Raw genomic sequence first — 26,306 nt, forward strand, 5'->3', positions numbered from 1 at the left:
CCTCCGGCTGGTCTTACTTAGGAGCCCGACCCAGGCTCCACTACAAGCACGCGGTACCAGGAGGGAGATGGTGACTTTGCGGATCCTACAAGAGTAGACAGCTGGGTGATGGCAGCCAGCACACAGGTGCCTTCAGGTTCTCGGGCACGAGGCGACTTAAAAAGGAGACCCACTTTTCCCAGCCAATCGAGACGACTGAGACTCAAAAGCTGACAGTTATCTGTGGTTTTGAAAACAGGTCATTAGCCGGGCGATGGTGGCGCACGCCTTTAATCCCAGCACTCGGGAGGCAGAGGCAGGCGGATCTCTGTGAGTTCGAGACCAGCCTGGTCTACAGAGCTAGTTCCAGGACAGGCTCCAAAGCCACAGAGAAACCCTGTCTCGAAAAACCAAAAAAAAAAAAACCAAAAAAAAAAAAAAAGAAAACAGGTCATTAGAAAAGCAAGAAGGCAATTTTTTTAAATTGTTTTATTTGGGAAAAGTGCTTCTTACAAAAGGGCAGCTGCAAAATACAGAGACCTCTGCAACGATGACTTGCTTTTCTTAAGTGAAAGACCGGGTGGGTCCCAGGGAAGCAAGGCAGAGGGACAAATCCGAGCATCAAGTTATTTCCGGAAACAGCAACAAAAGGCAAAGGTGAAATCCCAGCAAGGGATTCTAGCAACTTAGCTTCTGCTTGTCTTGCAGGTAGCCATGCCCTCCTCTTCCTTTAGTGAGAGGGGTTATTACTACAGCAAAGAATTCTAGTATCATCAACACCTCATTTTGGAATTCACCTGTCTACTTTCAATGATGGAAACGAGGCAGATACCCACAAAGCAAACACAGATCCAAACAACAGAACCCTCAAACAAGGACAAAGGTTTTTCCAAAAAGCGCCTCAACTGAAAAGGCTAGACCATAAAACATTCAATACAATGGTGTGTCCAAGACCCAGCTTGTGCTGCTAAGGGGAGAAGCAGGTCACTTACCCTCTACAGATGATCCGCGTCTCTAGCATACAGAGCCACTATCACTGCTATGTTACCAACTACTGACACACTCTTGGTCCTTTACGACCTACCTGCCACACACGGCTGAAACCACTAATCCATCTCTGTTCACTAAGGCTAAGAATACTGCACCTATGCACAGATGGGAAGCTGCTCACGTGCTCGATCACGCTCAACACCAAGTTACCTGCCACCTCCGCATTGATGGAGCGCCACTGCATCCTTGTGTTTTTACATTTTCTCACGTTAGCCTTAACACGTTTGCACCTGGTTCTGGTTACTCAGTAGTATTTCTTGCGTGCAATTAAACAAGAGCCCCAAACCACAGGACAAGCACGGGTGATGGGGATTCCAGGGCAGGGAACAGACATAAACCACCAAGGTGCAGCTCTCACAGGAACCACCAGGAGCCCTCCTAATCTAGCGCAGAGAGCAACTTGCCGTCTCAGGTCCCCTTTTTCCCAATTGCCCCATCCTTGGACCCCCAAAGCATACTCAGTGCTTCTTCCTTTGAACTTGGGGTCTCAAATCGAGTGTGCAAAATCCGTGAACACAACCTGGCTGGAAACAGATGGCGCAACAACCCTACACTGACTGTCTGACAGTTACATTCATGTTACAAAAAAACTAACTCAAGATTTATTGTTGTAACTTTTTGAAACAGAAAACAACACACTCTTGGGGGAAGGTGAGGGTAAAGGAGCAGGCCCTGGGGAGTGATGACGACAGCACCTGGAGTTGGAGGGGCCTGCCTAGGAGAGCCACGTGCACTGCCACACAGCACAGGGACAGCTACTGTCTGAGGCTCCGCAGACCAGTTCCCACGCCACGCAAAGCTGCTATAGATCCAAGTCATAAAAATCCTCCAGCTCATCGTGAAACAAGTCCCACTCGTCCTCAGAGTCTGTCAGCTCGTCGTCCCCACCTGCAGCCAAAAGCATAAGCAACATCTCGCCCAGCTCAAAGGTGACAACCTCCTCTTCGTCGTTGTCAAAGGGGTTGTTCTCTCTCTCCTCAATGAGCTCCCAGAAGTGGCTCCTTCGTTGGGCCTGTAAGAAACAAGCCATGATAGGGCGGCACGAGCAGTGGCTTCTGTCCTGTTGCTTATGAGGCAACCGTGTGACCAGAGGGCACGGCGAACCAGACTCCTGTTAGTCCACCTTACCAATGCCTCCCTCTGGCTAGTTAGACTTAGGGCTTTGAGCGCTTTCCTCTCCTACCCCTCCCGGTTTTCTGGGTTTTCTGAGGTCCGACTCCTTCACTCTGGCCTCCCTCCCAGACCCGAGTGTCATTCTTCCCCTACCCCAGTATGTGCAGGCTCAACTGACAGTGTGGCATTTCCCCTCGTTTAGAAAAACAGTTGAGAGTTACCCGGTATCTGCTTGATGTTCCCACTTTCTGTCTCTGAGGCTCCTCTCTACGGCCATCAGGGTACGCATGCTTGTAAAAACAGTTCCCTCCAAATGGGCAGCTCCCACGTCCTTCATCAAAATACCTGCACGCCTTGTTGCTGGAAAGGAAAATATCGCAACCCTTATTCACAGTGGACTTCAGGCCTGCATTGACTTATCACTGAGGCAGAACCAAGACTGCAGAGCCCCCCAAGACGTGTTCTTAGAAACATTGGCGAGAAACATCCCTCCTTAAACAAAAGTATACGGCTTGCCAGCACTAACACCGAGTGAAAACCCTCTGGAATCCCAGTACACAGGAACTCATCGGGCAACTCTTAAGACCCGGAATGAGCTAGGCTTCAGCTAGGAGACTTCCTTGGAATAGTCCCTCGGCAGACACCCAAGGGATGTGTTAAAAGCAAGAGACAAACTGGGTAAGCAGTGATGGGTGACAAAAGAAAGCAGCCTGGGAGGTCAAGAAAAGGAGGGGGAGCTAGGAGCACATAGCGCGGCACTGCTCTAGCCAAGGGAGCCAGGCTGCTCATACCTCATGGCCTCCTTGTATTTCTGAATGAGTTTCTGCTTCTCTTCTTTCTCCTCCACCCAGTACTCACTTGGAATGACAAAGTTAGATGTGATCCGGCATTCGGGGCAGGACCTGGGAAACAATGAACAGGCTGCAATGCGCGGTCCCCTCTCTAGGCCCGCACTTCAAGACACACCCTGGTGTGTCACCGAGACTTAGAGAAACTGACAAGAACGTGAGCATTTTCAGAAAGGGGTTCCACAAAGTCACAACTGACCCTTTCTTTGGAGGAAAGACAAACTTCATAAATCAACTCAATGGCTAGCCAGTTCAAAAAACAAAAACAAAACTTAAGTTTAAAAAAAAAAAAAAAAAAACCAAAGGGGGGAAAAAAACAAAAAACAAAAAGAAGACATTTCACACAGACTCCTTCTTTCGTTTAAATAAATTTATTTCTTGTAACTTTGCTCTGTTTGGATTGTGTGGCTTTTGTTCAGTTATGAGAACAGTTTTTAAAGGATGGTGGATTATTGGCTAGCTTAATGAATGGAATAGGGAAATGGAAAAAAGGCCAAGAAACATACATTCAGAGCGAGATAGGTTTGTTCACGAACTCTAACTGTCAAATCCATTAAACACAATCTCCTCAAAAAACACTGAAGAGTCTACTAACTGATACACAGGGTTTCCTCATTTAAATAAAAGAGACAGACAACTAAACTAGCAGCTAGCTGAAGTACAAAGAAGAAATCCCAATTAGAACGCCCAGGTTCACAATAAAATACATGCATTTAAATGTGGTCCTTCTGGTTGGAAGTTGGCACAAGATACTAAATTCTTCCCGAAAATAGAAAGCACAAACGAAGATTGGGGAGGAGTCTCACTTTATGATCTTGCTTTCAAATTGCTTAGCACTTCTCCATTTGCGGATACACTTGAGACAGTAGGTATGGTTGCAGTTGGACAGGATCCCAAAGCGGCGCTCGCTGGGGTTGGCTTTCTCATAGACCACCTCCATGCAGATCCCACATACCATGTCCTTGCTGCGCTGCACAGCAAAAGAGAGCTCCATGTCCTTCTCATGGGCCTCAATGCAAGACTGCAAGAAGGGAGAGACAGAGGCACAGTCAGGCTGCTGCAGTTCTCAGACCCCACCGTCAAGTCGCCTACCCTGCCTGTCTCTAGTCTGACCTGGAAGAAAGATTTGTTTGTTAACAAGCACAGGTCCAGGCAGCCACTGTGGGGTCAACTTCTGAGATCCGAAAAAATTATCCAATTCCCTTTACCCAGACCTGTAAAGCTCGGTACCCACAGTTCTCCCCCCCAAAGACCCTACCAATTCCCTACCAATTTCATAGATGTTTCAGTTTCTGGATGGAAAATAGAAAAACTAGGATTAAAACCTTCATTTCACATCTGTCAAGATTGTTAAACACTTGGGAGGTGAAGGCAGAAAGGGCAAGAGTTCTATAGGTTAAACCCATGCTACATGAGACCTTGTCTCCAAAGAAAAATAAAGGATACACAGTGTGGTGGCATACACCTGTAATCCCTTCACCCATGGAGCAGAAAGCAGGCAGATCTGAGTCGTATAACAGCCTGGTCTACATTCCCAGTTCCAGGACAGTCAGGGCTATGTAGAGGGACCCTGAATCAAAAAACAAAAGCAAACAAGAACAAAATGATGACCAGTAGTGGTGCACGCCTTTAATCCTAGCACTTGGGAGGCAGAGGCAGGTGGGTGTCTATGAGTTGACGCCTGCCTGGTCTACAGACAGTTAAGGCCATTATACAAAGAAACCTTGTCCTGAAAAACCAAAAAATGAAACAAAAACAAAAGAAGATGCACACAGTACTAGGTCACAATTATGCAGGGACATTATTTCCTAATCCCTGTAAAGGAGGGTGGTCTCAGTGGCACACACTTGCGGCCCCCAATATTCAGGATGCAGAAGCAGCAAGAACCCCAAATGTGAGGTTCAGCTAACCTCGTCTATGCAATGAGTTGTTCCAACCAGGTCATTAAGGGCAACACCAGAGACATTGTCCCTAAAAAATTAAAACACTAACAACTTTACTGAGAATATTCACACCACACAATTCACCCATTTACATGCAATTAGATAATCACTGGTACTTTCAGAGAAATATAATACTTATCATTTAATAAAGGATTTTTTTTAATTATGTAGGTGTGGGCGTGTGGGTGTGCACGTGCGCAAGTGACTACAGGTGCCAGAGGCCAGGAGTTGGATCTCCCTGGCCTGCAGTTACAGATGGCTGTGAGTCACCAGATGTGGGTGCCAGGAATTAACTCAAGTACCCTCAACAAGGCTAAGCTACCTCTCTACACTTATTATCAGAATGTGCTCGTTATTCTTCATAAGCCCATCCTAACAGTTACTCGTATGTGGGCAATCATTATTCTGTGGTCTGCCAATTCTGTGGCTTTGAGACTAGCTTGATGGACTCTCTTTCCAAGGTTACCTGTTATTGTACTGCTGAATTCTCAGCACCCATCCCCAGAGACTGTATGAATGATGCTGTTATCAATCAAATAGGGCACTGGCCACTCAAGCCTAGCAACCCGCACATAAAGGAGGGGAAAGGAACTGTCCTCTGACTTCTACAAAGGTGTGACATGTGTGAGCACACATGAAGAAAGCTGAGTGCGGGGCTCAAGAGACGCCTTGGCATTTAAGAGTACCGAGTGCTCCTGCAAAGGATCTGGTTCACTTCTCAAAACAAAGGCAGCTCCATAGCTCTTGTTCCAGGGAATCTGACACCTTCTTCTGGCTTCTGTTAACACTGTGCATGTGGTGAACCGACAGACAAACACACACACTCAACACCCATACACATAAAATGACAAATCAAAGCCAGCCAGGTACTCAAAGTGCTAAGCAAAACTGTCAGCTGACCCAGTGACTACTTCCAAAGGATAACCACAGCAGGGTCGGCCTGATATACAGCTTAGTAGATCTGCGCCTACTGCCAGACCTGACTGGATAAATTCAACCTCTGGGCTCCACTTAGTTCATCCAAGCTGCCCTTCGACCTCTATACATGTGTGCTGACATGCAACCCTCTCCACTATGCTAATTAATGTAATTAATGTAAAAGTCTAAGATAAAACACACGCTCACAGAACAGAATTGTTCATAATATCATAGCAGTCACACCTAATAAAAAGTTTAAGAAAAAAGAGAAATCTGTATAAAGATGAAACCATCTAAATAGAAAAACACAGGATTGGGGTCGGGAGGTCAGTAGAGTGCTCGTTGTACATACAAGCGTAGGCTCCTAGGTTTGGACTCTCGGTATGCATGTGAAAGCCAGAGACAGCAACATGCATTTGTAATCCCAGCACAGAAGCATGGAGATGAATAGACAGGTCATCTAATTGGTGAGCTCCAGATTAAGGCAGAGACCTTGCCTCAAAAATTAATGGAGAGAACAAGAGAGGAAGATACCCAATGTTAACCTCTGGCCTCCATGGACACATCTGGAAACATACCAGGTAAACAAATGTGTAAATCACACACCCAGTATGCAACCACAAAATGAACTACTGATACAGACTCCAACAGGGAAAACCTTGGAAACATCCTGATAAATGAGGAGCAGTCACTGAAGGTCATATATGCTAAATGATTCAGCTACATAATCTAGAATTGACAAAGTATCCAGAGAAACAAGGCAGATCCATTGTTGCCAGGAAAATAGAGCAGAGGCTGACGACTCAGTGGGTTTAAGGTTTCTTTGGGGATGAAAATACCTTAGAATTATGGTAATGACTGAAATTCTTATGACTATATTAAAAAGCAATGAAATATGCATTACAAAAGAACTATAAGAATTATAAATCTCAGAAAGTATTATTAGTAAAAAAGGATGAGTAAAACAAAGCAAACCAGGTGGTGGCGGCGCACACGTTTAATCCCAACACTCGGGAGGCAGAGGAGCGAATTCCAGGACAAGCTCCAAAGCTAGAGAAACCCTGTCCTGAAAAAAACCAAATTAACAAACAAAAAACCGCACACCTTCTAAAAACCCATAGTCAGAGGTTCTGGAAACAGAATTCTCTAGGCATTGCTATAGCCCCTCTCTTCAGACCCTCTTGCCCTTGGCCTCCACAATGCTGGGGATCACACGGGTACATCAACACTTAGAATTCCTCAGACTCGGTGGAAGCTTCCTTGATCACTTACTTTTATGTGTTGTGACCTCTGGGCAGCATCCATTGGGTGCAGGACCTGTAGGCCACACATGTCACAGGAGTCTCCGTGGAGATACACACAGTTTTCCCCATAGCGACACTCTCCCACTGCAGCATAGGGGCAAAGCTGCTTCTTTGTCTCCACCGCAGCTGGCTCCTTCTCTGACTCTTCCTTGGTCACTGAGCCCTGCAGGGGTACTTCAGTGCAGGAAGGGGCAGCTGAAAATGTTTAAGATGGTAGTAAAGGTCCAAATACATAAGGCACAAGTACGAACTAAGGTAACAGAACTACAACTGTAAGGTATCAGAGAACCACTGCAGTGAAACCTAAAGTCAGACTACTCAATTTCTACTTTCTCCCCAAGCCCTAATTTTGGTTTTTCAAGACAGGTTTTCTCTGTCCCCTTAGTTTTTTGAGACAGGGTTATACAGCCCAGGCTGGCTTAGAACTTGCTGTCTGCCTATTTCAAAACATCAACTGATGGAATTACAGGTATATACCCCCACTCTCCAGCTCCATTTTCTCTGCCTCCCCCCCATAACCCTAGGCTGGCCTTAAACTTAATCCTCCCACCCCAACCTCTCCAAAGCTGGTATTACAAGTGTGTGGCACCAAGCCTGGTTCTGCATGTAAATTTCTTAATATTAGTAGGTATTGGTTAGTGGGGTAGAATGGACCAGGAGAATTAGGAGTTCAAGGTCATCCTTCACTATCTGAGGAATCTGAACTACCAGAGACCCTGTGTCAAAAAACACACTAAATAAAGGACTGGCGGTGGGCTGAGTGTTAGCTCAATAGTAAAGCATTTGTCTAGCGTGTGCAAAGCCCAGGGTTTGATCTCAGCACCACCAGGAGCAGGCGGGGGACAGCATTTGGAGACATTTCAGTTTTTAAACATGAATTAATTTTTATTAGAGTTCAAAAAAATTCTTTTACTTCATCTCTCTTAGATAACCCAATCTAAAGTGTTGACAGTTAAATGAACTGAGACCCTGTGGCCTGTCACTTAGCCCTTTGACTGCATCTTACAGGGTCCTCACAATACTTACTACGGCCACAGTAAGGCTGCCCGGGGACAAACTCAATGGCATTCACCCAGTCCTCTGAACCTGCTCCTACAGCTGCAAAGTTTGGGTGTCTTGACTCAGCTTCGCCTGGATTCATTTCAGCAAGTGCTCCAACTCCTGGAGAGAGACTTGAGGAAGCAGCAAGGGATGGTTTCGCACTCGGGTCTGTTGCAGTCACTTCCTCCTGTTTCAGTGGCTTGCTGTGTTCGTATCTGACACACACAAAAGGAAGCAGTTACTGTCCACCTAGAGTCCCCGGACTTTTTTTTTTTTTTTTTTTGTTTTTCGAGACAGGGTTTCTCTGTGGTTTTGGAGCCTGTCCTGGAACTAGCTCTTGTAGACCAGGCTGGTCTCGAACTCACAGAGATCCGCCTGCCTCTGCCACCCGAGTGCTGGGACTCTTCAAATGTCAGCGTGACCATAAACATGACTGGAAGCAGCTAGAGCTTGTCAAGATGGACTCATGTGTGGTGCATGTGAACCAATGTGTGTGCGTGTACACAGAGGCTCAAAGACACATGTAGATCCTAGGGCCAGAGTTAACAGGCAGTTGTGCACTGCCCAGTGAGTGCTGGGATCCAAACTCAGGTTCTCTCCAAGAGTCAGTGTTCTTAACTGCTGAGCATCTTCCCAGTCCCAGGTAACTTTCAGAGATGGTTTGGCTATGTAACTCAGGCTAGCCTCATGATCATTATTTAGCTCATGTGGCTTCAAATGCACAGATCCTTCTGCCATAGCCTCTCAAATGCTGGGACTACAGGCATATCAACATACCTGGCCTGATTTTCAACCCTGTAGTGCTGTGGATTGAGACCATCTTGTGTACCTGAGCAAGTACTGGGCTGTGCCTTCAGTTGGACATGGAGCCCATGACGGTGTGTTTCAAAAGCCTCCCTGTGATGTCATACTGTTGATCAAGGCTTTACAAACTTTAGCAAACTTTACAAGGTCAAGTACAACCAGAGGGTCAGCTATCTGGAAGACTGAGGCAGGAGGATTCCATGTTTGAGACCAACCTAGAAAACTTGCAGAAACACTGCCTCAACAAAATTTTTATAAATGACTTATTTTCTATTTTATGTGTGGTGTTTTACTGCATCTATCTGTATGAGGGTGTCAGATCCTCTAGGACTGGAATTACAGATGGTTGTGAGCTCTCATGTGGGTGCTGGAAATTGAACCCAGGAACTCTGGAAGAGCAGCCAGTGCTTATAACCACTGAGCCATCTCTTCAGCCCCTCAAAACAAAATTTAATAAGAGGTACCTCTGCATAATCCTAGAACTTGATCAGCTAAGGAAGGAGGGTTCTTACAAATTTGAAGCCAATTTAGACCACGAATTGAGTTCTACCACCTACCCCCCCTTAAAAAAACAGACTAAAAGAAAGTTAAACAAACATATTCAAGCAATTAACATTTTTTTCTCACTACCTGGTAGTAAATCTACCAAGTACTAGGAACTTGTGTAATTTACTGTAAAATCAGTACAAATGATGTAAGGTCTCTTTACGAAAGGAGACTGTTGACATGGATACCAGTTAAGCAGGGTATCAAGCAAGTGCCTCTGCCACCACTTTGGAGGTCTCAAAAAAAATGGAGAAATCCGGGCGGTGATGGCACATACCTTTAATTCTAGCACTCAGGAGGCAGAGGCAGGCAGATCTTAGTGAGTTTGAGGCCAGCCTGGTCTACAGAGCTAGTTCCATGACAGCTAGGACTGTTACAGAAAAATCCTGTCTTGAAAAAACAAAACAAACAAACAAACCCAAAGAGAAAATCCAAATAAGCAAACCCAAAAGCCTTTGTTATGAGATTATATTCAAAAATAAATAGAATGGGGCTGAGAGATGGCTCAGAGGTTAAGAGTACTGACTGTTCTTCCAGAGGTCCTGAGTTCAATTCCCAGCAACTACATGGTGGCTCACAACCATCTATAATGAGATCTGGTGCCCTCTTCTGGCCTGCAGGGATGCAGGCAGATGTTGTATACACAATTAAAAAATTAAGAAAAAAAAAATAGAATGACTACGAATGCATGTAAGACAGGCCCAGTGTGCCCGTGCACACCTGTAATCCCAGAACTAGGGAAGCTAAGGCAGGCAGATCTCTGAACAACCTGGTCTACAGAACAAACTGCCAGTCAAGACTGTCTCCAAAGTAATACGAGATACTGATTCCCTTATAGATCTGCATAGAATATGCTCTGAAGTAAAAACTGAGTAGATACCAGGAAGGATAAATAAAGAGCAAAGAAAGAAAAGCCAAGGCCAGCAGGATGGCTCCATGGAACCAGGCAGAAAAATGGCGCAGAGACATTCAGACAAGCAGAATAAACCAAATTAAAAAAAAAAAAAAGATGGGGGCTGCAGAAATAGCTCAGTGGTTAAGAGCACTGCCTGCTCTTTCAAAGGTCCTGAGTTCAATTCCCAGCAACCACATGGTGGCTCACAGCCATCTGTAATGGAGTCTGGTGCCCTCTCCTGGCCTGCAAGCATATATGCTGGCAGAACACTGTATACATAAATAAATAAATAAATAAATCTTGTTTTAAAAAGGTAAAAAGTAGGGGGCTGGAGAGATGGCTCAGTGGTTAAAAGCATTGCCTGCTCTTCCAAAGGTCCTGAGTTCAATTCCCGGCAACCACATGGTGGCTCACAACCATCTCTAAAGAGGTCTGATGCCCTCTTCTGGCCTGCAGACATGCACACAGACAGAATATTGTATTCATAATAAATAAATAAATATTTAAAAAAAAAAGGTAAAAAGTACAGTGCATGCAGGGAATGTTTGAAGAACACGGACTGACACAGTAAATATAATCACAACCAGGAAGAATGGCTTTGACAATTGGGTTTTTTTTTGCGGGGAGGGGGGTTTGAGACAGGGTTTCTCTGTAGTTTTGGAGCCTGTCCCGGATCTAGCTCTTGTAGACCAGGTAGGTAGGCCTCAAACTCAGAGATCCGCCTACCTCTGCCTCCCAAGTGCTGGGATTAAAGGTGTACACCACCACCGCCAGGCCTGTTTCGGTTTTTCAAGACAGAGTTTCTCTTTATATATACCTCTGACTGTCCTGGAATTCACTCAGAGATCAGTTTGTCTTTGCCTCCTAAGTGCTGCTGGTTTTGTGTTTTATTTTGGTTTGGTTTCTTTGGCATCTCATTATATAGCCCTGGATGTCCTTGAACTCACTGTGTAGACCAGATTGGTCTCATGCCTGAAGAGATCTATTCACCTGCCTCTGAATCCAGAGTGCTATGATTAAAGGTGTACACCAGTATACCCAACTCAAGACATCACTCAAGCTGGGCGATGGTGGCGCACGCCTTTAATCCCAGCACTTGGGAGGCAGAGGCAGGCGGATCTCTGTGAGTTCGAAACCAGCCTGGTCTACAGAGCTAGTTCCAGGACAGGCTCCAAAACCACAGAGAAACCCTGTCTCGAAAAAAAAAAAAGACATCACTCAATACAATGTACGTCGTATAAAACCATGACTGGTGGCTTTGACATTTTTAAATGGTTTTAAAAGACGTATTTTTTCTTTTCTATCCTATCCTTTTTCTTTCTCCTTTTTTTCATTTGTTCTGGTTTTTCAAGACAGTGTTTCTGTGTAGCTCCAGCTGTCCTGGTACTTGCTTTGTATATCAAGCTTGCCTAGAATTCAAGCGATCTATTCTCCTGCCTCGCCCTCCAGAGTGCTGGAATTAAAGGTGTGCAGCACTCTGCCCAGCTCAAGACATACTACTTAACACAATGTAAGCTGCATAAAATTAAAATTGTAGTCACCCAAAATAAAGCTGCAAATTGAAACACTGCTGTATCCATTAGTTTATGTTATCTATGGCTGGTTTTTGCTTGAGAAACCACACACCTTGAGTCAAACACTGTACATTCTTTCCCTCCTGTAGATAAAGTCTGCCAATCCAGCCTATAAAGATCCTCACATCTGCTAGAATCATGAGCCCCTGGGAGAGTCTGTTATTACAGCTACTAAATTACAAGAGGATGTGACAAAATTGCTGGTTCTTTCAGAGTGTTAAGTGATGAAAAAATGCTGAGAAAACAGCAGATTCTTCCATATTCTGTATCAATATAGTTTAACTTCTTATATAAAGAACTTCAATGAGACTGGCAAGATGACTCAGTGGATAAAGGCACCTACCTACCACTAAGCCCGATGACCTGAGTTTGATTTCTGGAACCAACATGATGGAAGGAGGATTTTCTAAGTTGTCTTCTGATCTCCATGTGAGTAGAGAGTACTTCAGCTTAGCCACACCATTCCCTCATTCTGTCCCATGGTCTACTCCCTATAGCTCTCTGCTATCCTCAATATTCTATTCCCCTCCCCAAGCCACTGAGGGCCAAACCTCCCCACAGTGAGCCTTGTCTATAAGATCCAAAGAAACTTTCCCGCAAAGAACTGCTCCTTCAACCCAGGGTGACATCCTGACACATCCTCCTTTTAACAGGATCGCAGGCCTCCAGAGATGACAATAAATGTATTAACTTGCTACCACTGAGTTATTAACAGCAGGAGACAAATAATACATGTGATGCCTTCTAACCTAGGAAGATCTGCTTTATTCAGTTTCTGCACAGAACCCACTATGGTAACAGATCAGGTGCCAGGCTTATGACAGCGATACCATGCCTAATGGCAGAGATTGCTTAGTACCGAATCCCTGTTGGTGTGCAAATACTTTAGAGGTATTCCGGGAAAGCACTGCCTGGAGCGCTCCTCCCTAAGCTTATGTTGTTTCCTGAGCTTAGGCTGTTCAATAGTTTTAGACCAACGGTTGGCTGTGAATAATGAGGCCCTGGGCTTTATCCCCAGAACTTCAAAGGGTGTGAAAGGAACTAGTGCAGTACTCCAAATGCCCAGATCCATCTCACTCACAATCCACACTAGGAGAGGACAACTAAATGAACTAGCCCCAGTAGTAAACCTCACACCAACCTTTGTCTGTTTTCCTCCTAGTTTTTGTGACAGGGTCTCACCGTGCAGTCCTGGTTGGCCTAGAAACTTACTATGTAAACCAAGCTGGCCTCAAACTCACAAGACATCCAATGCCTGTGCTTTAATTTTTGGTTTCTTGGGTTTTACCAGAGAGTTTTTTGCACTCCAGTCCAAACTGGCCATGAGAATCCTGTCTTAGTTTCCTATTTCTTGGGATTAATAGGCATAGACCAACACATACAAATTCACCTTTGCCACACTTAAGAGATTAAGTTTGGAGACTTTGCTCCATGAGTATCGATTAAACTTAACAACCGTATTCCAAACATACTTTAACATGTGATGCAGTTCCTAGATTGACTTCTGTATGTGTGCTAACATTCCTAGGAATGTTATTGGTCTTCTTCAGCAGTAGCCAGGGCCTGAACAAAACCTTTGTCACACTACCACTTACTATAACCTCAGTCCATTTTCCCTTCAGAGTCAAGGTTGGACTCTGCAGCCCTAGGTAGCCTCAAACTTGCTTTTCTCCAACTCCAGTCTCCAGGAGCAGGTTTATAGGCATGTGCCACCACAGCTGATCCAATAAGGACTTTTCAAAGCATAAGCATTTTTAAGAGTGCTCTGTATAATGCTACTAGAATTATATATACAAAGCTACTACTAGGATTATGTATTTAGTTTCATTTCATTTCTTCCTCAGCCCACCCTTGAACAGAAGCCTTACCTGCAGCGGTCTCCGTACACACAGCACCCTCTTTGAAAATACTTGCACACTGCACCATACGGGCTGTCGGAAAGGTCATGCGAGTATCGACAGTTATCTCCTTCCTTACAAACCCCATGCATAAAATATCTGTAAGACAAAGAACCAGAAAACTAGATTAGAAGACTAAAGCCAACTCTCAAAAGAATCCATTACCACCACATTCTCCCGGCATGCTCACAACTATTTAGCTAACAAATGAGGTCAGTCTAGGCCGGGTGGCCAGGAATACCCATTTGGGTTCACAGATGCAGCATAGGGATCAAGGTACCTACCTGCCCCTAAAAGTTGGATGTTTATACAGGGTTCCTTTTTGGGGGGGGGGGGGTACGGGGGAGTGAACTAGGGTCTCAAACACACAAACACTATCACTGACTGAACTGTCTTCCCAGCTCCCCAACTTGAAGATTTTAAATATTTATCTTGTTCACTGAAGGTCAAGTCTGACCACTGTCCTCGATTTCGCAGTGCCCACTAACTTCAGCTCCTAACCACGATGATCTGCAAAGCACATCAAAGAGAAGGAACCAACAGGCTGCAACAGCTTATATTTTACTTTTGTCAAGGCAACAATTTTAATTCATTAGAAGCCACATGTGAAAACAAGCAAATAGGCCAGCAACTTTAAGGGATTCTAGGCAGGCAGTTTCTCAACAACAGCAACAGCAGCACCATCACCTGAGCATTTGCTACATGTGTGAACTGAGACCCTACCAGCCCTTCCCAGTTCCTAGTACAATCCTTTCTTTCTTCCTTCCATTCGTTCGCTCATTCATTCGTTCTGTTCTGTTCTTCTGTTCTTCAAGACAGGGTTTCTCTGTAGCTTTGGAGCCTGTCCCGGAACTAGCTCTTGTAGACCAGGATGGCGTCGAACTCAGATATCCACCTGCCTCTGCCGCCCAAGTGCTGTGATTAAAGGCATAAGCCACCACCGCCTGGCTCTGGCTCTTTTTAAAAAGATTTTTTATTATGTACAGTGTTCTGTCTGCATGTCTGCCTGCAGGCCAAAAGAGGGCACCAGGTCTCATTACAGATGGCTGTGAGTCACCACCACCACGTGGTTCCCGGGAATTGAACTCAGGATCTCTGGAAGAATCTGAGTCTTTCCAGCCCCCTAGTCCAATTGTAAATTGCACTGGAGATGAAGGGGTGGAAAGGGTTATTTGGAGAGCCCTCCTTCCATCTGCACATTAATTCTAAATTGCACTGGAGATGAAGGGGTGGAAAGGGTTATTTGGAGAGCCCTCCTTCCATCCGCATATTAATTCTGCCAGAGTCCATTTGTCTATTCCCTTGATCTCCGAGCAGGACAATGAAGGTTACTTTTTGGCATGCCAAAGGAAGATAACTATTTCTTGGGTGTAAATGTGGTTGGTCTGTCTCACAGAGCACTCTTCCAACCCTTGAGCCATAGCTATATGAAGAGCACAGGGAGAAGCAGCAGTGGAGACAGTTCCACAGACTCCACACCCCACTGAACTGACGGCTATATTCACAAGAGCTGAATGTAGCACAGTGGAAGAGTGTGAGCTTACATGTGACCCCACAACAAAATAAAACAAAGAAAAAGCTGCCTGGGATTCAAATGAGTCTGAGTCTATACACGTTACCTGCAAATGCAGAGACAACAGAAGAAAAAGAATACCACATCTTGTTGGAAATTGTTTCAATTACCAAGATCCTACACCCTAGAATTGCAGACTATAATATAACAAAGCACAAGAACTCAGTAGGGCCGCACATGGTGGCATGTCTTTAATCCCAGCACCTGGGAGAAGGAGGCAGAGGCAGGCAGATCTCTCTGAGTCCGAGGCCAGTCTGGTCTACAGAGAGTTCCAGAACAGCCAGGGACAGAGAAACCCTGTCTCAAAAAACAAAACAAATAAGAACTCAGCAAGAAGTAGAATTACACACATAACTAGCCTCATTTCAACTGTATCGGGTCTAACCTACCCTAACTCAGGTATCAACTTGGGCAACTACAGTGCAATTTCTGAAAGCTTAAGGACTGAACTCTATAGAACGTTTTAAAAATCTTTCATTAAAAGTATCTAAAATGAGGGGCTGGAGAGATGGCTCAGTGGTTAAGAGCATTGCCCGCTCTTCCAAAGGTTCTGAGTTCAATTCCCAGCAACCACATGGTGCCTCACAACCATCTGTAATGAGGTCTGGTGCCCTCTTGTGTCCTGAAGACATACACACAGACAGAATATTGTATACATAATAAATAAATAAATATTTTTTAAAAAAAGTATCTAAAGTGGGGGCTGGAGAGATGGCTCAGAGGTTAAGAGCACTGACTGCTCTTCCAGAGGTCCTGAGTTCAATTCCCAGCAACCACATGATGGCGCCCTCTTCTAGTGTGTGGGAAGCAGAATGTTCTACACATAATAAATAGATAAATTTAAAAAAAAAGTATCTAAAATGATGTTAGAGACACAGCTGGAAGTGATGGCTTAAATTTGCAATCCCATGAGGCTAAAGAAAACATGGCTGAGTCACAGCTCACTTAAGTGTTTAGTTTTATGTGATTACATGCCTTTTCTGACACTAACATTCTGTGAAATCCATTCTTTGTAAATCTGAGACATTATGAGATGGTGCAACATGTAACCGACAATAGGAAACAAAAAGGCAATGCACTTCCAAGAAATTCTCCCCAAAACAAAAGATGGAAGTGCTTGTCAGTGTGGTGGTGGTGGTATAAGCCTACAATCCCAGCACGGGGGAGATGGACGCAGGCATTCACATACTGTCTCAAAAAAGAACAGGGTGGAAAAGATAACTTGGTGCTAAGACTGATAGCCTCAGTTTGATACAAGGGATGGACATAGGGAAACCTGACTCTTATGACTTGCCCTGACATTCACACACACACACACACACACACACACACACACACACGCACGCAAAACACATACAAATGAAGCATTAAAAAAAAAAAAGCCTGTGGATAAACCCCAGCCAGCAGAATGTTTACCTAGCATGCACAAAGTTCTGGGTTCAAGGTCTAGTATGAGTCCCACTGCTAGTGTACACTGTGCAATTCCACCAGCACTAAGGTAGGTGGAGGCAGAAATTCAAAAGTCATCCTTAGGTACCTAGAGTATACGGCAGGGCTGGGCTACATGAGACTATGTTTAAAAACAAAAACCTACAAAAACCTCAAGTCTATACCTCTTTATTTTAGAAGGGAAAATAAAAGGTTGGAGATGGCTGAGTTGTTAAGAGCACAGACTACACTTGCAGAAAACCTAAGTTCAGTTCCTAGCACCCAAGTCAGACCCAACTCCAGAGACCTGAGGCCTCTACTCCCTACAGGTACCCACATACATGTGCACATACCCACAAACTGACAATTGAAATAAATCCTAAAACTAAAACCAAATGGCTGGGAATACAGCTGAGTTGTAAGGTGCTGTGTATTTGACGTCCCAAGTTTAATTCCCAGCACAAAAAAAAAGAAAAAAGAAATGAAAAGGAAAAAAAAGTAAGAACAAATGCAGTTCCTCTGCAAGAGCAAGAAGTATCCTAAACCACAAACTCATCTCTCCAGCACCACCCCCCACTTTGAGACAAGATCTCACTACGTATCCAGAGATCTGCCTGCCTGCTTTGGCCTCCTCAAAGTTGGGATTAAAGGTGTGTGTATCACCACACTTGGCTGATGTGTATAGCATGTGTCTCAGATGATATTTTAAATCCCTAGTGAGGAAGCATCATGATCTAGTCTTCTTTACACTCCCTATAGTACCTATCTCTCTCTTAAAGACACCCAAGTACCATAGTAAATGGTATAGTATCAGTAAGCAAATTAAATGTACCTAGGCAGGATTATCTTTACAAAACCATCCAAATGTATATAGCACCCATTACCTAAGAAAAAAATTCTAAAGGAGAAAGGAGAAAAAAAACCTAAATATTTGGCACAGAGTAGGGTTAAATCTGCAACCCCAGGTATTTGGAGAGCTGAGTTAATACTACTTAAAGAACATTGCAATAAATATTCTATCTCAAAAAGGAGAAAAATAAGGCTTGATGGTGCAAACCTTTCATCTCAGCACTAGGGAAGGGGGAAGCAGGTGGGCTAGAGTTTGAGGCCAGCCTGGATCAAAAAGGAGTAATGTAAGAGAGTAAAAAGAGCCTCTCTTAATTTGTTTTTCGAGACAGGGTTTCTCTGTAGCTTTGGAGCCTGTCCTGGAACTAGCTCTGGTAGACCAGGCTGAGCCTTGAACTTAGAGAGATCCCCCTGCCTCTGCCTCCCAAGTGCTGGGATTAAAAGTGTGCACCACCACCACCACCCATTAAGAGGAAACAAACACAAAAGCTGGGTCTGACTCCTACACAATCTTAAACAATCTGGTGGCTAAAACAAAGGGATATTGAGTTCAAGACTGGCCTAGGATACACATAGTGGGCCTGTCTCCCCACTTTCATACACTCCAAAGAAAAAAACCCCACTGTGGCAAATAATAGGTTTCAGAAGACAGGTGACATACACCTTGGATCCCAGGCAGCTCGGGAGGCAGAAGTGGACAGATCTGTTGAGTTTGAAGTCAGCCAGAGCTATATAGTGAAACTCATTCTCAAAAACGAATCAATTTCACTAGGCAAGGGACTTCTAGAACCTGTTTGAAAGGTACACTGTGATTCCAAAGTCCCATTAGCCATTTCTTGCTTAAAAAACAAAAAAACAGAAACTTGGGGCTGGCATGAAGCTCAGTTGGTAGAACACAAGCAGTCCTGAGTCCAATTCCCAGCACTCCAGAAACCCGCATGATGATCACGCCTGTGATCCCAACTCAGAAAGATCAGAAGAAAAAGTAAATTCTTGCAACCTGCAGTTCAAGGCCAGTCTCCAGTAACCTGAATCCCCATCTCAAAGAAAACAAAAAAAAAAAAAAAAAAACCAAAGCCAGATATGAAGTCACATGACTAGAATCCCAGGACTTGGGAGATTGAGACAGGAGGATCTGAGGCCAGCTAGACTTTGCCTCAATAATAAAGATAGATAATTTGGAGGAAAGAAACCTTAAAATTTTTGTGTTATTTCAACTGCCAGAATATTCATTTATTATTGTAGAAGCATTCTGATACAGAAGCATCTAGGTTAACAACTACAGTTTGAGCCGGGCGGTGGTGGCGCACGCCTTTAATACCAGCACTTGGGAGGCAGGGGCAGGCGGATCTCTGTGAGTTCCAGGCCAGCCTGGTCTACAGAGTGAGTGCCAGGACAGGCTCCAAAACCAGAGAAACCCTGTCTCAAAAAAACAAAAACAAACAAACAAACAAAAAAACACTACGGTTTGAGCCGGGCGCTGGTGGTGCACGCCTTTAATCCCAGCACTTGGGAGGCAGGGGCAGGCGGCAGATCTCTGTGTTTGAGGCCAGCCTGGTCTACAGAGCGAGTGCCCAGACAGGCTCCAAAGCTACAGAGAAACCCTGTCTTGAAAAACCAAAAAAAAAAAAAAAAAAAAAAAAAAAACAACCCAAAAACAAAAAAAGCTACAGTTTGAGTTTGGGAGCCAGTGTGATGGCTCAGTAGTTACAATGGTGGCTCCTCTTCCCAGGACACAGGTTTGATTTCAAGCTCCTACATGGGGCCTCACAACTGTTCTGACCTCTTCCGGTTTCCCCAGGCACTGGGCATACGTGGCACAGACATACATTCCAGCTAAACACAAAGTAATTCACAGCATAGATGGCTGTGGTTAAAAATGAGTACTGAGCAGAGCGGTGGTGGTGCGCGCCTTTAATCCCAGCACCCGGGAGGCAGAAACAGGCAAATCTCTGTGAGTTTGAGGCCAGCCTGGTCAACAAGAACAACCCTGTCTCAAAAAACCAAAAGAAAAAGAAGACTTGACTTTGATTAGCAATACCCACCTCGGGTGCTGCATAGCTGCCTGTGACCTCCAGCTCCAAGGGGACTGGTGTCTCTGGGCTCCGTGGGTAACCATATTCACATGGACAGGTGGACATACACACTCACACAAAATAGAAATAAATCTTGCCATTCTGGTCTACACATTGACTTCCAGGTCAGCCAAGGCTACATGATGAGATTCTGTCTCAAAAAAAAGCCAGTAAATACACCAGGTGGTGGTGACACGTGCTTTAATCCCAGCACTCAGGAGGCGCAGGCAGGCAGACCTCTGTGGTTCAAGGCCATCCTGGTCTGCAGAGGAAGTTCTGTCCAGGACTGTCTTCACAGCACCTCTCTAATAAGGGTGTAGTAATAATGTAGGTGGCAGTGTAACTTTCTCAGCCTAGGCCCTTGTTTCTTAGGCAGCCTGTAGGTGGCAGTGTAACTGTTTCTCAGCAGACGCACTTGTTTCTTAGGCAGCACAAACAAAACAACTCTTTCGGAAGCATTAACAGTAGCTAATGAGAAGACTGAACAATTAAAAATGAGGACGGAGCTCGCTGAGGGGGCCTACAGGAGGCAGGCAGATCTGTGAATGAGGGGCTCCTTCCTGGTCAGTTCGAGCTACACAGTAGGATCCCTGCCTGAGAACAAGGAGAGCATCCCCGGCTGGAAGAGCTGGCTCAGTAGTTAGGAGCACCACTTGCTGCTTTCACAGAGGACCCAGGTTTGACTGCCAACACCATGATGGCTCACAAACAACTGTAACTCCAGTTCCAGTGGACCTGAAGCCTTCTTCTGGCCTCAGTGGCTACCAGGCATGCACGCAATACATTCAGAGAAACACTCATTCACATTAAAAAGTAAATTATCTTTTCAAAACTAAAAAATAGGGGCTAGAGAGGTTAAAAAGCACTGGCTGCTCTTCCAGTGGTCCCTATTTCAACTCTTAGTACTCACACGGTAGATAGCAGTCTGTAACTGCAGTCCAATGGGATCCAACGACCCCTTCTGGCATGCAGACGAACATGCAGATAAACAACCATATACATAGATAAATAATGTAGCACAAACAATAAAAACCCAGAGGCAGATATTGGGGTTCAACCAGAAAACCAGAAAAGCAAAGCAGCCAAGCTACTAAAGAAGTCTTACCTCTACCAAGGCTGGACAACAGCAGACTAAGCAGAGTCTGCCTCTCTCCCATTTTATATTCCCTCTAGTGCTGAAATGAAAGGCGTGTTGACTTCCTAGTATGGGGGATTAAAGGTGTAGGCCACCACCACCTGGATTGGTTTCTGCATTGCTATTGAGAAGCCTAGGGTGGCCCAGAACTCAGATCTGCTTTGTCTCCCAAATCCTGGGATTAAAGGTGTAGGCCACCACTGCCTGACCTCTAATGGCTTAATTCTGCCCTTCTGATCTTTAGGCAAGCTTTATTTACTAAAATAAAATATCAACTATAAAATAAATCTTAGAAAAACAACAACATTATTATCTAAGCAAGTAACTTTAAAGAGGGATATGCCCGAGGCTTAGAAAACACCCTTGAGGGGCTGGAGAGCCGGCTCAGAGGTTAAGAGCATTGCCTGTTCTTCAAAGGTTCTGAGTTCAATTCCCAGCAACCATATGGTGGCTCATAACCATCTGTAATGGGGCCTGATGCCCTCTTCTGGTCTGCAGACATACACACAGACAGAATACTGTATATAAAAAGAAAGAAAATACCCTTGAGGGGTGGTGCAGAGCCAGCTCAGCAGGTAGGAGCACAAAGGCAGTTGGGTTGCTAGCACCCACCCAAGGCAACTAACTCCTAAGGGCCGGTAATCCAGTGCAAGGGGAACCTGAAACCTCAGGGCACTAGTACCTCCGGGCTGCGCCTTCTCTCAGGAGCATGTGTAGCTACCAAGTACTCTGAAAAATATTATAAGGAACACGTCTGCAGTGAACTCACAGTGCACACTGAAGTCCATTTGCTGAAAGTCTGAATAAGGTAGTCCCAGAAAGAAAAACATTCTATCTAATAGGTCCTCTCTCCCTTTAGTAACTTACAAGTATACTTTAAAAAATTCAGAATGGATGCATGAATGTGTGTATGTAAACAATTTCTACAATTTTAAGATTTTATTTTTATTTTGTGTGTGGGTGTTTTGCCTGCATGTATATCTGTATCTGCATTGTATGCTAGCAGTACCAAGGGAGGCCAAAAGATTCTCTGAAACTGGAGCTATGGTCAGTTGTTAGCCACCTGTGGGTGCTGGAAATCAGACCTGGATCCTCTGGTCGGGCAGCACCATCTCTCTAGCCCCAGTGCATTTTAAACGAGGGCAGAAAATTCTTAAAGTCCTATAAAAGAGTTGTATCAACATCAACTGGAGCATTTACTAGTTATGCGGGGCACTGAGGAAGAGTCCTGCAGGTATAACAGAACTCTGCTTCTCTCAAAGCTCAAAGTCTAGAACAAAGATTTCATAGTTGTTATTCCTGTTCAAAGAAAACTTTAAGAGATCATGTTGTTGCCGGGCGGTGGTGGCGCACGCCTTTAATCCCAGCACTTGGGAGGCAGAGGCAGGCGGATCTCTGTGAGTTCGAGACCAGCCTGGTCTACAAGAGCTAGTTCCAGGACAGGCTCCAAAACCACAGAGAAACCCTGTCTCGAAAAACCAAAAAAAAAAAAAAAAAAACAAACAAACAAACAAAAAAAAAAGAGATCATGTTGTTGGCAGCTAGAACAGAAAACAATGTCAAGCATTTACACCTAAAGTATTTATCAAATAACCTGTGGTTTCTAATGAGGCTGGTGTGGTCAAGACATCATCCTGCCTCCAACTACCAACTAGCTGGAGAAGAGATGCAACTATCAAGGGCTCTACGTGCCACCATAAGGGGTTCTACAATTTTTTTTGTTTGTTTTTCGAGACAGGGTTTCTCTGTGGCTTTGGAGCCTGTCCTGGAACTAGCTCTTGTAGACCAGGCTGGTCTCGAACTCACAGAGATCCGCAGGCCTCTGCCTCCCGAGTGCTGGGATTAAAGGCGTGCGCCACCACCGCTCAGCGGGGCTCTACAATTTTATAGATGACTAGGGCTAAGCACTTTGACACTAGTCCGAAGACTTAGCAGGAGAATCTCGGAGTTCAAGGCCAAGTGCTGCGTAGTGAGACCCTGACTTCCTGGTTTTACCTGCACTTTCCAAACACTATTTATTACTATAGGTGTGGCCACCATATGAAACTCTAAGTTTGTATCTTGTTTGTTTCATTTTCTAATTTACCTAAACTAAGCCATCTTGCTGATCCTAAGCCTGCATCCTTTTTAAGTGTTCAGACTGTTTTTTTTAAAATTTACCTCAGCTGGGAGTTCCAGGACAGCCAGAAATACAGAGAAACCATCTTGGAAAAACAAAAACACCTATAATTTTTTGAGACTGAGCTGTCCTATGTACCCTAGGGCAGGCACATGAATTGCCATATTTCCTAGGCTAGTCTAGAATTCAAGATTCTTCTGTCTTACTCTCCCCAAGTAAGGATACTCAAAAGTTTTGTGCATCTGTATGCAAGACTAGGGAAAGAAGCTCTGAGTCATCTCTCCAACCTCCAAAGAAAATTTCTTTTTAGACATAAAAGAAGCGTTCACAAACAATTGTTCCAAAACACCTAGAAAACTCCATTAATTCAATGAGCCTTATGGAGCTGGGCTTGGCCCAAGCTTATAATTCAGCACTTAAAATCAAGGTCATTCTTTAATCCCAGCACTTGGGAGGCCGAGGCAGGCAGATCTCAGTGAGTTCGAGGCCAGCCTGGTCTACAAGAGCTAGTTCCAGGACAGGCTCCAAAGCCACAGAGAAACCCAGTACTCCAGAGGCAATGGCGGGCAGGGATCTGAGTTTGAAGCCAGCCTGATTCCAAGACAGCCAGGGTTAGACAGAGAAGCCCTACCTCAAAACAAACAAATGTGTCAAGGTAATTTCTGGCAGCACAGGGCGTTCAAGGTCACCCTGTGCTAAGTAAGACCCTAAACTGGACTGGTTGGTGTAGGCCTTTAATCTCAGCACCAGGGAGGCAGAGGCAGTTAGAATCTGTTATCCTGGCGGTGGCGCACACCTTCAATCCCAACACTCAGGAGGCAGAGGTAGAGGTGGGGGGGGGGGGGGAGGATCTTTTGTGAGTTCGAGGAGGACAGCCTGGTCTACAAGAGCTAGTTCCAAGAAAGGCTCCAAAGCTACAGAGAAACGCCACCTTGAAAAACCGAAAAAACAAAAAAACTCTATGTCTCTGTGTTAAAGTCAGCCTGGTCTACACAGTATGTTCCATGGCGGCCAGGTTACACAGAAACCCTGTCTCAAAAAATAAAAAAATCAAATTTTAGAAGACCCTAAATGTAGGCTCTAAAAGACGTCTGGTAAGGAACTAGAAAAGAAGAAATAAGGAAAAGTAAAAGGAAAGCAGGGGAGAAGACAAGCTTATAACCAATCTCAGCCCTGGAGAGAGCTGCAGAAGGATCAAGGAGTCCCAAGTCATTCTGGGCCACAGAAGCTTCTACATCACACACCCCGTACGTTCCCCAGTTCCCCAAAAGAATAAAAAAGCGACTGTGGCAAGATGTCCTTGCTGATAAAAAAGGATGGCTGAGTTTGATTCCTGGAACCCACACGAAAGTGAAAGAGATTAAAATTGTCCCCTCTGACCTCCACAGGTGCTCTGTGGCCCGGGGACAGAATCCCACAGATTATCATACACTCCCTACCGATTACTTAAGAAAGGAAAATGTTGAAACAGAACTTTGCATAGAAACAGGCATCTGAAAGAATGATATAGAAATCGATAATGAAATGTTATTTGGCAATGGGTATTCAGAACTAGACTAGATGAAGATAGTAGATGAGAAAAAAAAAGTCAAGGTACTTAAAATTTCATTGAAGCCCGGGTGTTAATTAACACTTGCTATTTCAGCACTGGGAAGGTAGAGGCTGGAAGATGAAGTTCGAGGCCAGCCTGATCTACAGTGCCGTTCTAGTACAACCGGGGCTGCAAAGCTGGAACTTGCCTCAAAAAAGAAAAAAGGCCAAAAGACCTGAGGATAAAAATTCTTCAGTTTCGTTGTTAATGCCAACCACGAGTTCTTCGGTAGGATCAAACAGCCTTTTGCATTTGCCTATAAAATGTCCTTGTCGGACAAAAAGTGGTTTTTCCTTTGGATTTTCTTTAACCGATAGAAAAGCTTAACAGTCTCTCTTGATGGTTAAATCAGTATAGTCGGGTGTGGTATCATACGCCTGCAATCCCCGCACTAAAGAAAAAGGCTTGCCGAAAATTCTAGGGCAGTCAGGACTATATATAGGTCAACCTGGGCAACACAGCAAGGGTGTCTGTCTCAATAAACACCTTCCCACAAACCATTAATACAACAAATACCCTTCAAAATTTATAGCAGGGAAAAAAATTTTCATGCGTGCTGTATAGCCGCCACCTGATCATTCATTTTTCGAATAATTTCGTTTCGCTTACCAAACCAGAACCAACCCTCTCTCCTAGGATCTCTTTTCTCGCAAAGAGGATCGCCTCTCAAAGGGACAGTAACAATAATGGCAGTTCATAAAATCAAGGGTTGAGGAGGCTAACGCCGGCTCCGAACACTCGGTTCGGAGACAAAGCTCGGAACCGCCAGCCACCGACTACATACAAAGGAATACAAAAGCGGCTGCTCCCGGCGGGGCGGGGGTGCGCGGCGCCGAGAGCAGAAAAGACGTTACAAACGGATGGCCGGGCGCGGAGGCCCCGGGGCCGGCCGAGCTCGCCGGGACCCTCGGAGGAGCTCAGGGCGCCCGGAGGATCGTTGGAGCCCGACTCGCAGCGGCGAGCTCGCGCCGCATCCCGGGGAGGGGGACGCGGGTCCTCACCGCACGCACCGGAGCGACGCTGGAGAAGGGGTGGCGGCGGGACCGCCTCGCAGTCCGAGCCCGCAGTCCGAGCCCCGCAGCGATCCCGCCGACGACCTCCGCGGGGGTTGACGCAGCGATGCTCTGCGGCCGGGCGGCCGCTGCAGGGGACCCCGCGACGCCCGCCTCCGCCTCCTGCTCGGCCCCGCAGCCCCCGCCCTCCGCCGCGCCACGCAACGTCCTACCTGCAGGTGACCTGTTTCGTCCAGCCGCCGCCGCTGCCGTCGCTGCCGCCGCCCCCTCCGCCCGCCCCCGGGGACAGGGCAGCGACTGTGGGGATAGGGGTGAGGGAAGCCGCTGCCACCGCCGCCGCCGCCGCTCCTGCTCCTGATGTTGTGGCTGTTGTTCCGGGAGCCGCAGCCTCCGCCATTACTGTTTATCCCACACAGCAATGGCCCCGGAACTTCCGGGATCACATAGTTCCGGTCCGGCTGAGAGGGTGAGGACAGCGAAGGGAGGGGAGGGGAGGGAGGCTGTGGAGCCCGAGCGCTCCGCTCCGCTCCGTCCCCGCGCCGCGACGCCGCTGTCTCCGAGCGCTCGGGCCTGGGGAACTGCGGGCTCCGCTGGCCGCCCGCGGCCCTCCCCC

The 26,306-nt window shown here is 45.6% G+C and overlaps 1 protein-coding gene across 3 annotated transcripts; it reads right to left on the reverse strand.

Moving 5' to 3' along the window:
• Window positions 1–451: 451 nt before the first annotated feature.
• On the reverse strand, window positions 452–26,267 carry LOC121435463 (E3 ubiquitin-protein ligase makorin-1). Of its 3 annotated transcripts, none has more exons than XM_041634815.1 (8): window positions 25,906–26,267; window positions 13,884–14,012; window positions 8,182–8,411; window positions 7,124–7,350; window positions 3,797–4,011; window positions 2,934–3,044; window positions 2,364–2,502; window positions 452–2,041 (listed from the first exon to the last, which is right to left on the reverse strand). In XM_041634815.1, the coding sequence occupies exons 1-8, from the start codon at window positions 26,088–26,090 to the stop codon at window positions 1,832–1,834; spliced, it is 1,446 nt and encodes a 481-aa protein (XP_041490749.1). In that variant the 5' UTR covers window positions 26,091–26,267; the 3' UTR covers window positions 452–1,831. The 3 variants fall into 3 exon arrangements, with proteins under 3 accessions (XP_041490749.1, XP_041490751.1, XP_041490750.1); XM_041634817.1 differs by lacking the exon at window positions 25,906–26,267 and adding an exon at window positions 25,691–25,838; XM_041634816.1 differs by lacking the exon at window positions 25,906–26,267 and adding an exon at window positions 19,806–19,927.
• Window positions 26,268–26,306: the final 39 nt, after the last annotated feature.

Source organism: Microtus oregoni, unplaced genomic scaffold (genome assembly GCF_018167655.1).
Source record: "Microtus oregoni isolate MIOR12 unplaced genomic scaffold, Mior012 000046F_ref0000063, whole genome shotgun sequence".
Classification (NCBI taxonomy): Eukaryota; Metazoa; Chordata; class Mammalia; order Rodentia; family Cricetidae; genus Microtus; species Microtus oregoni.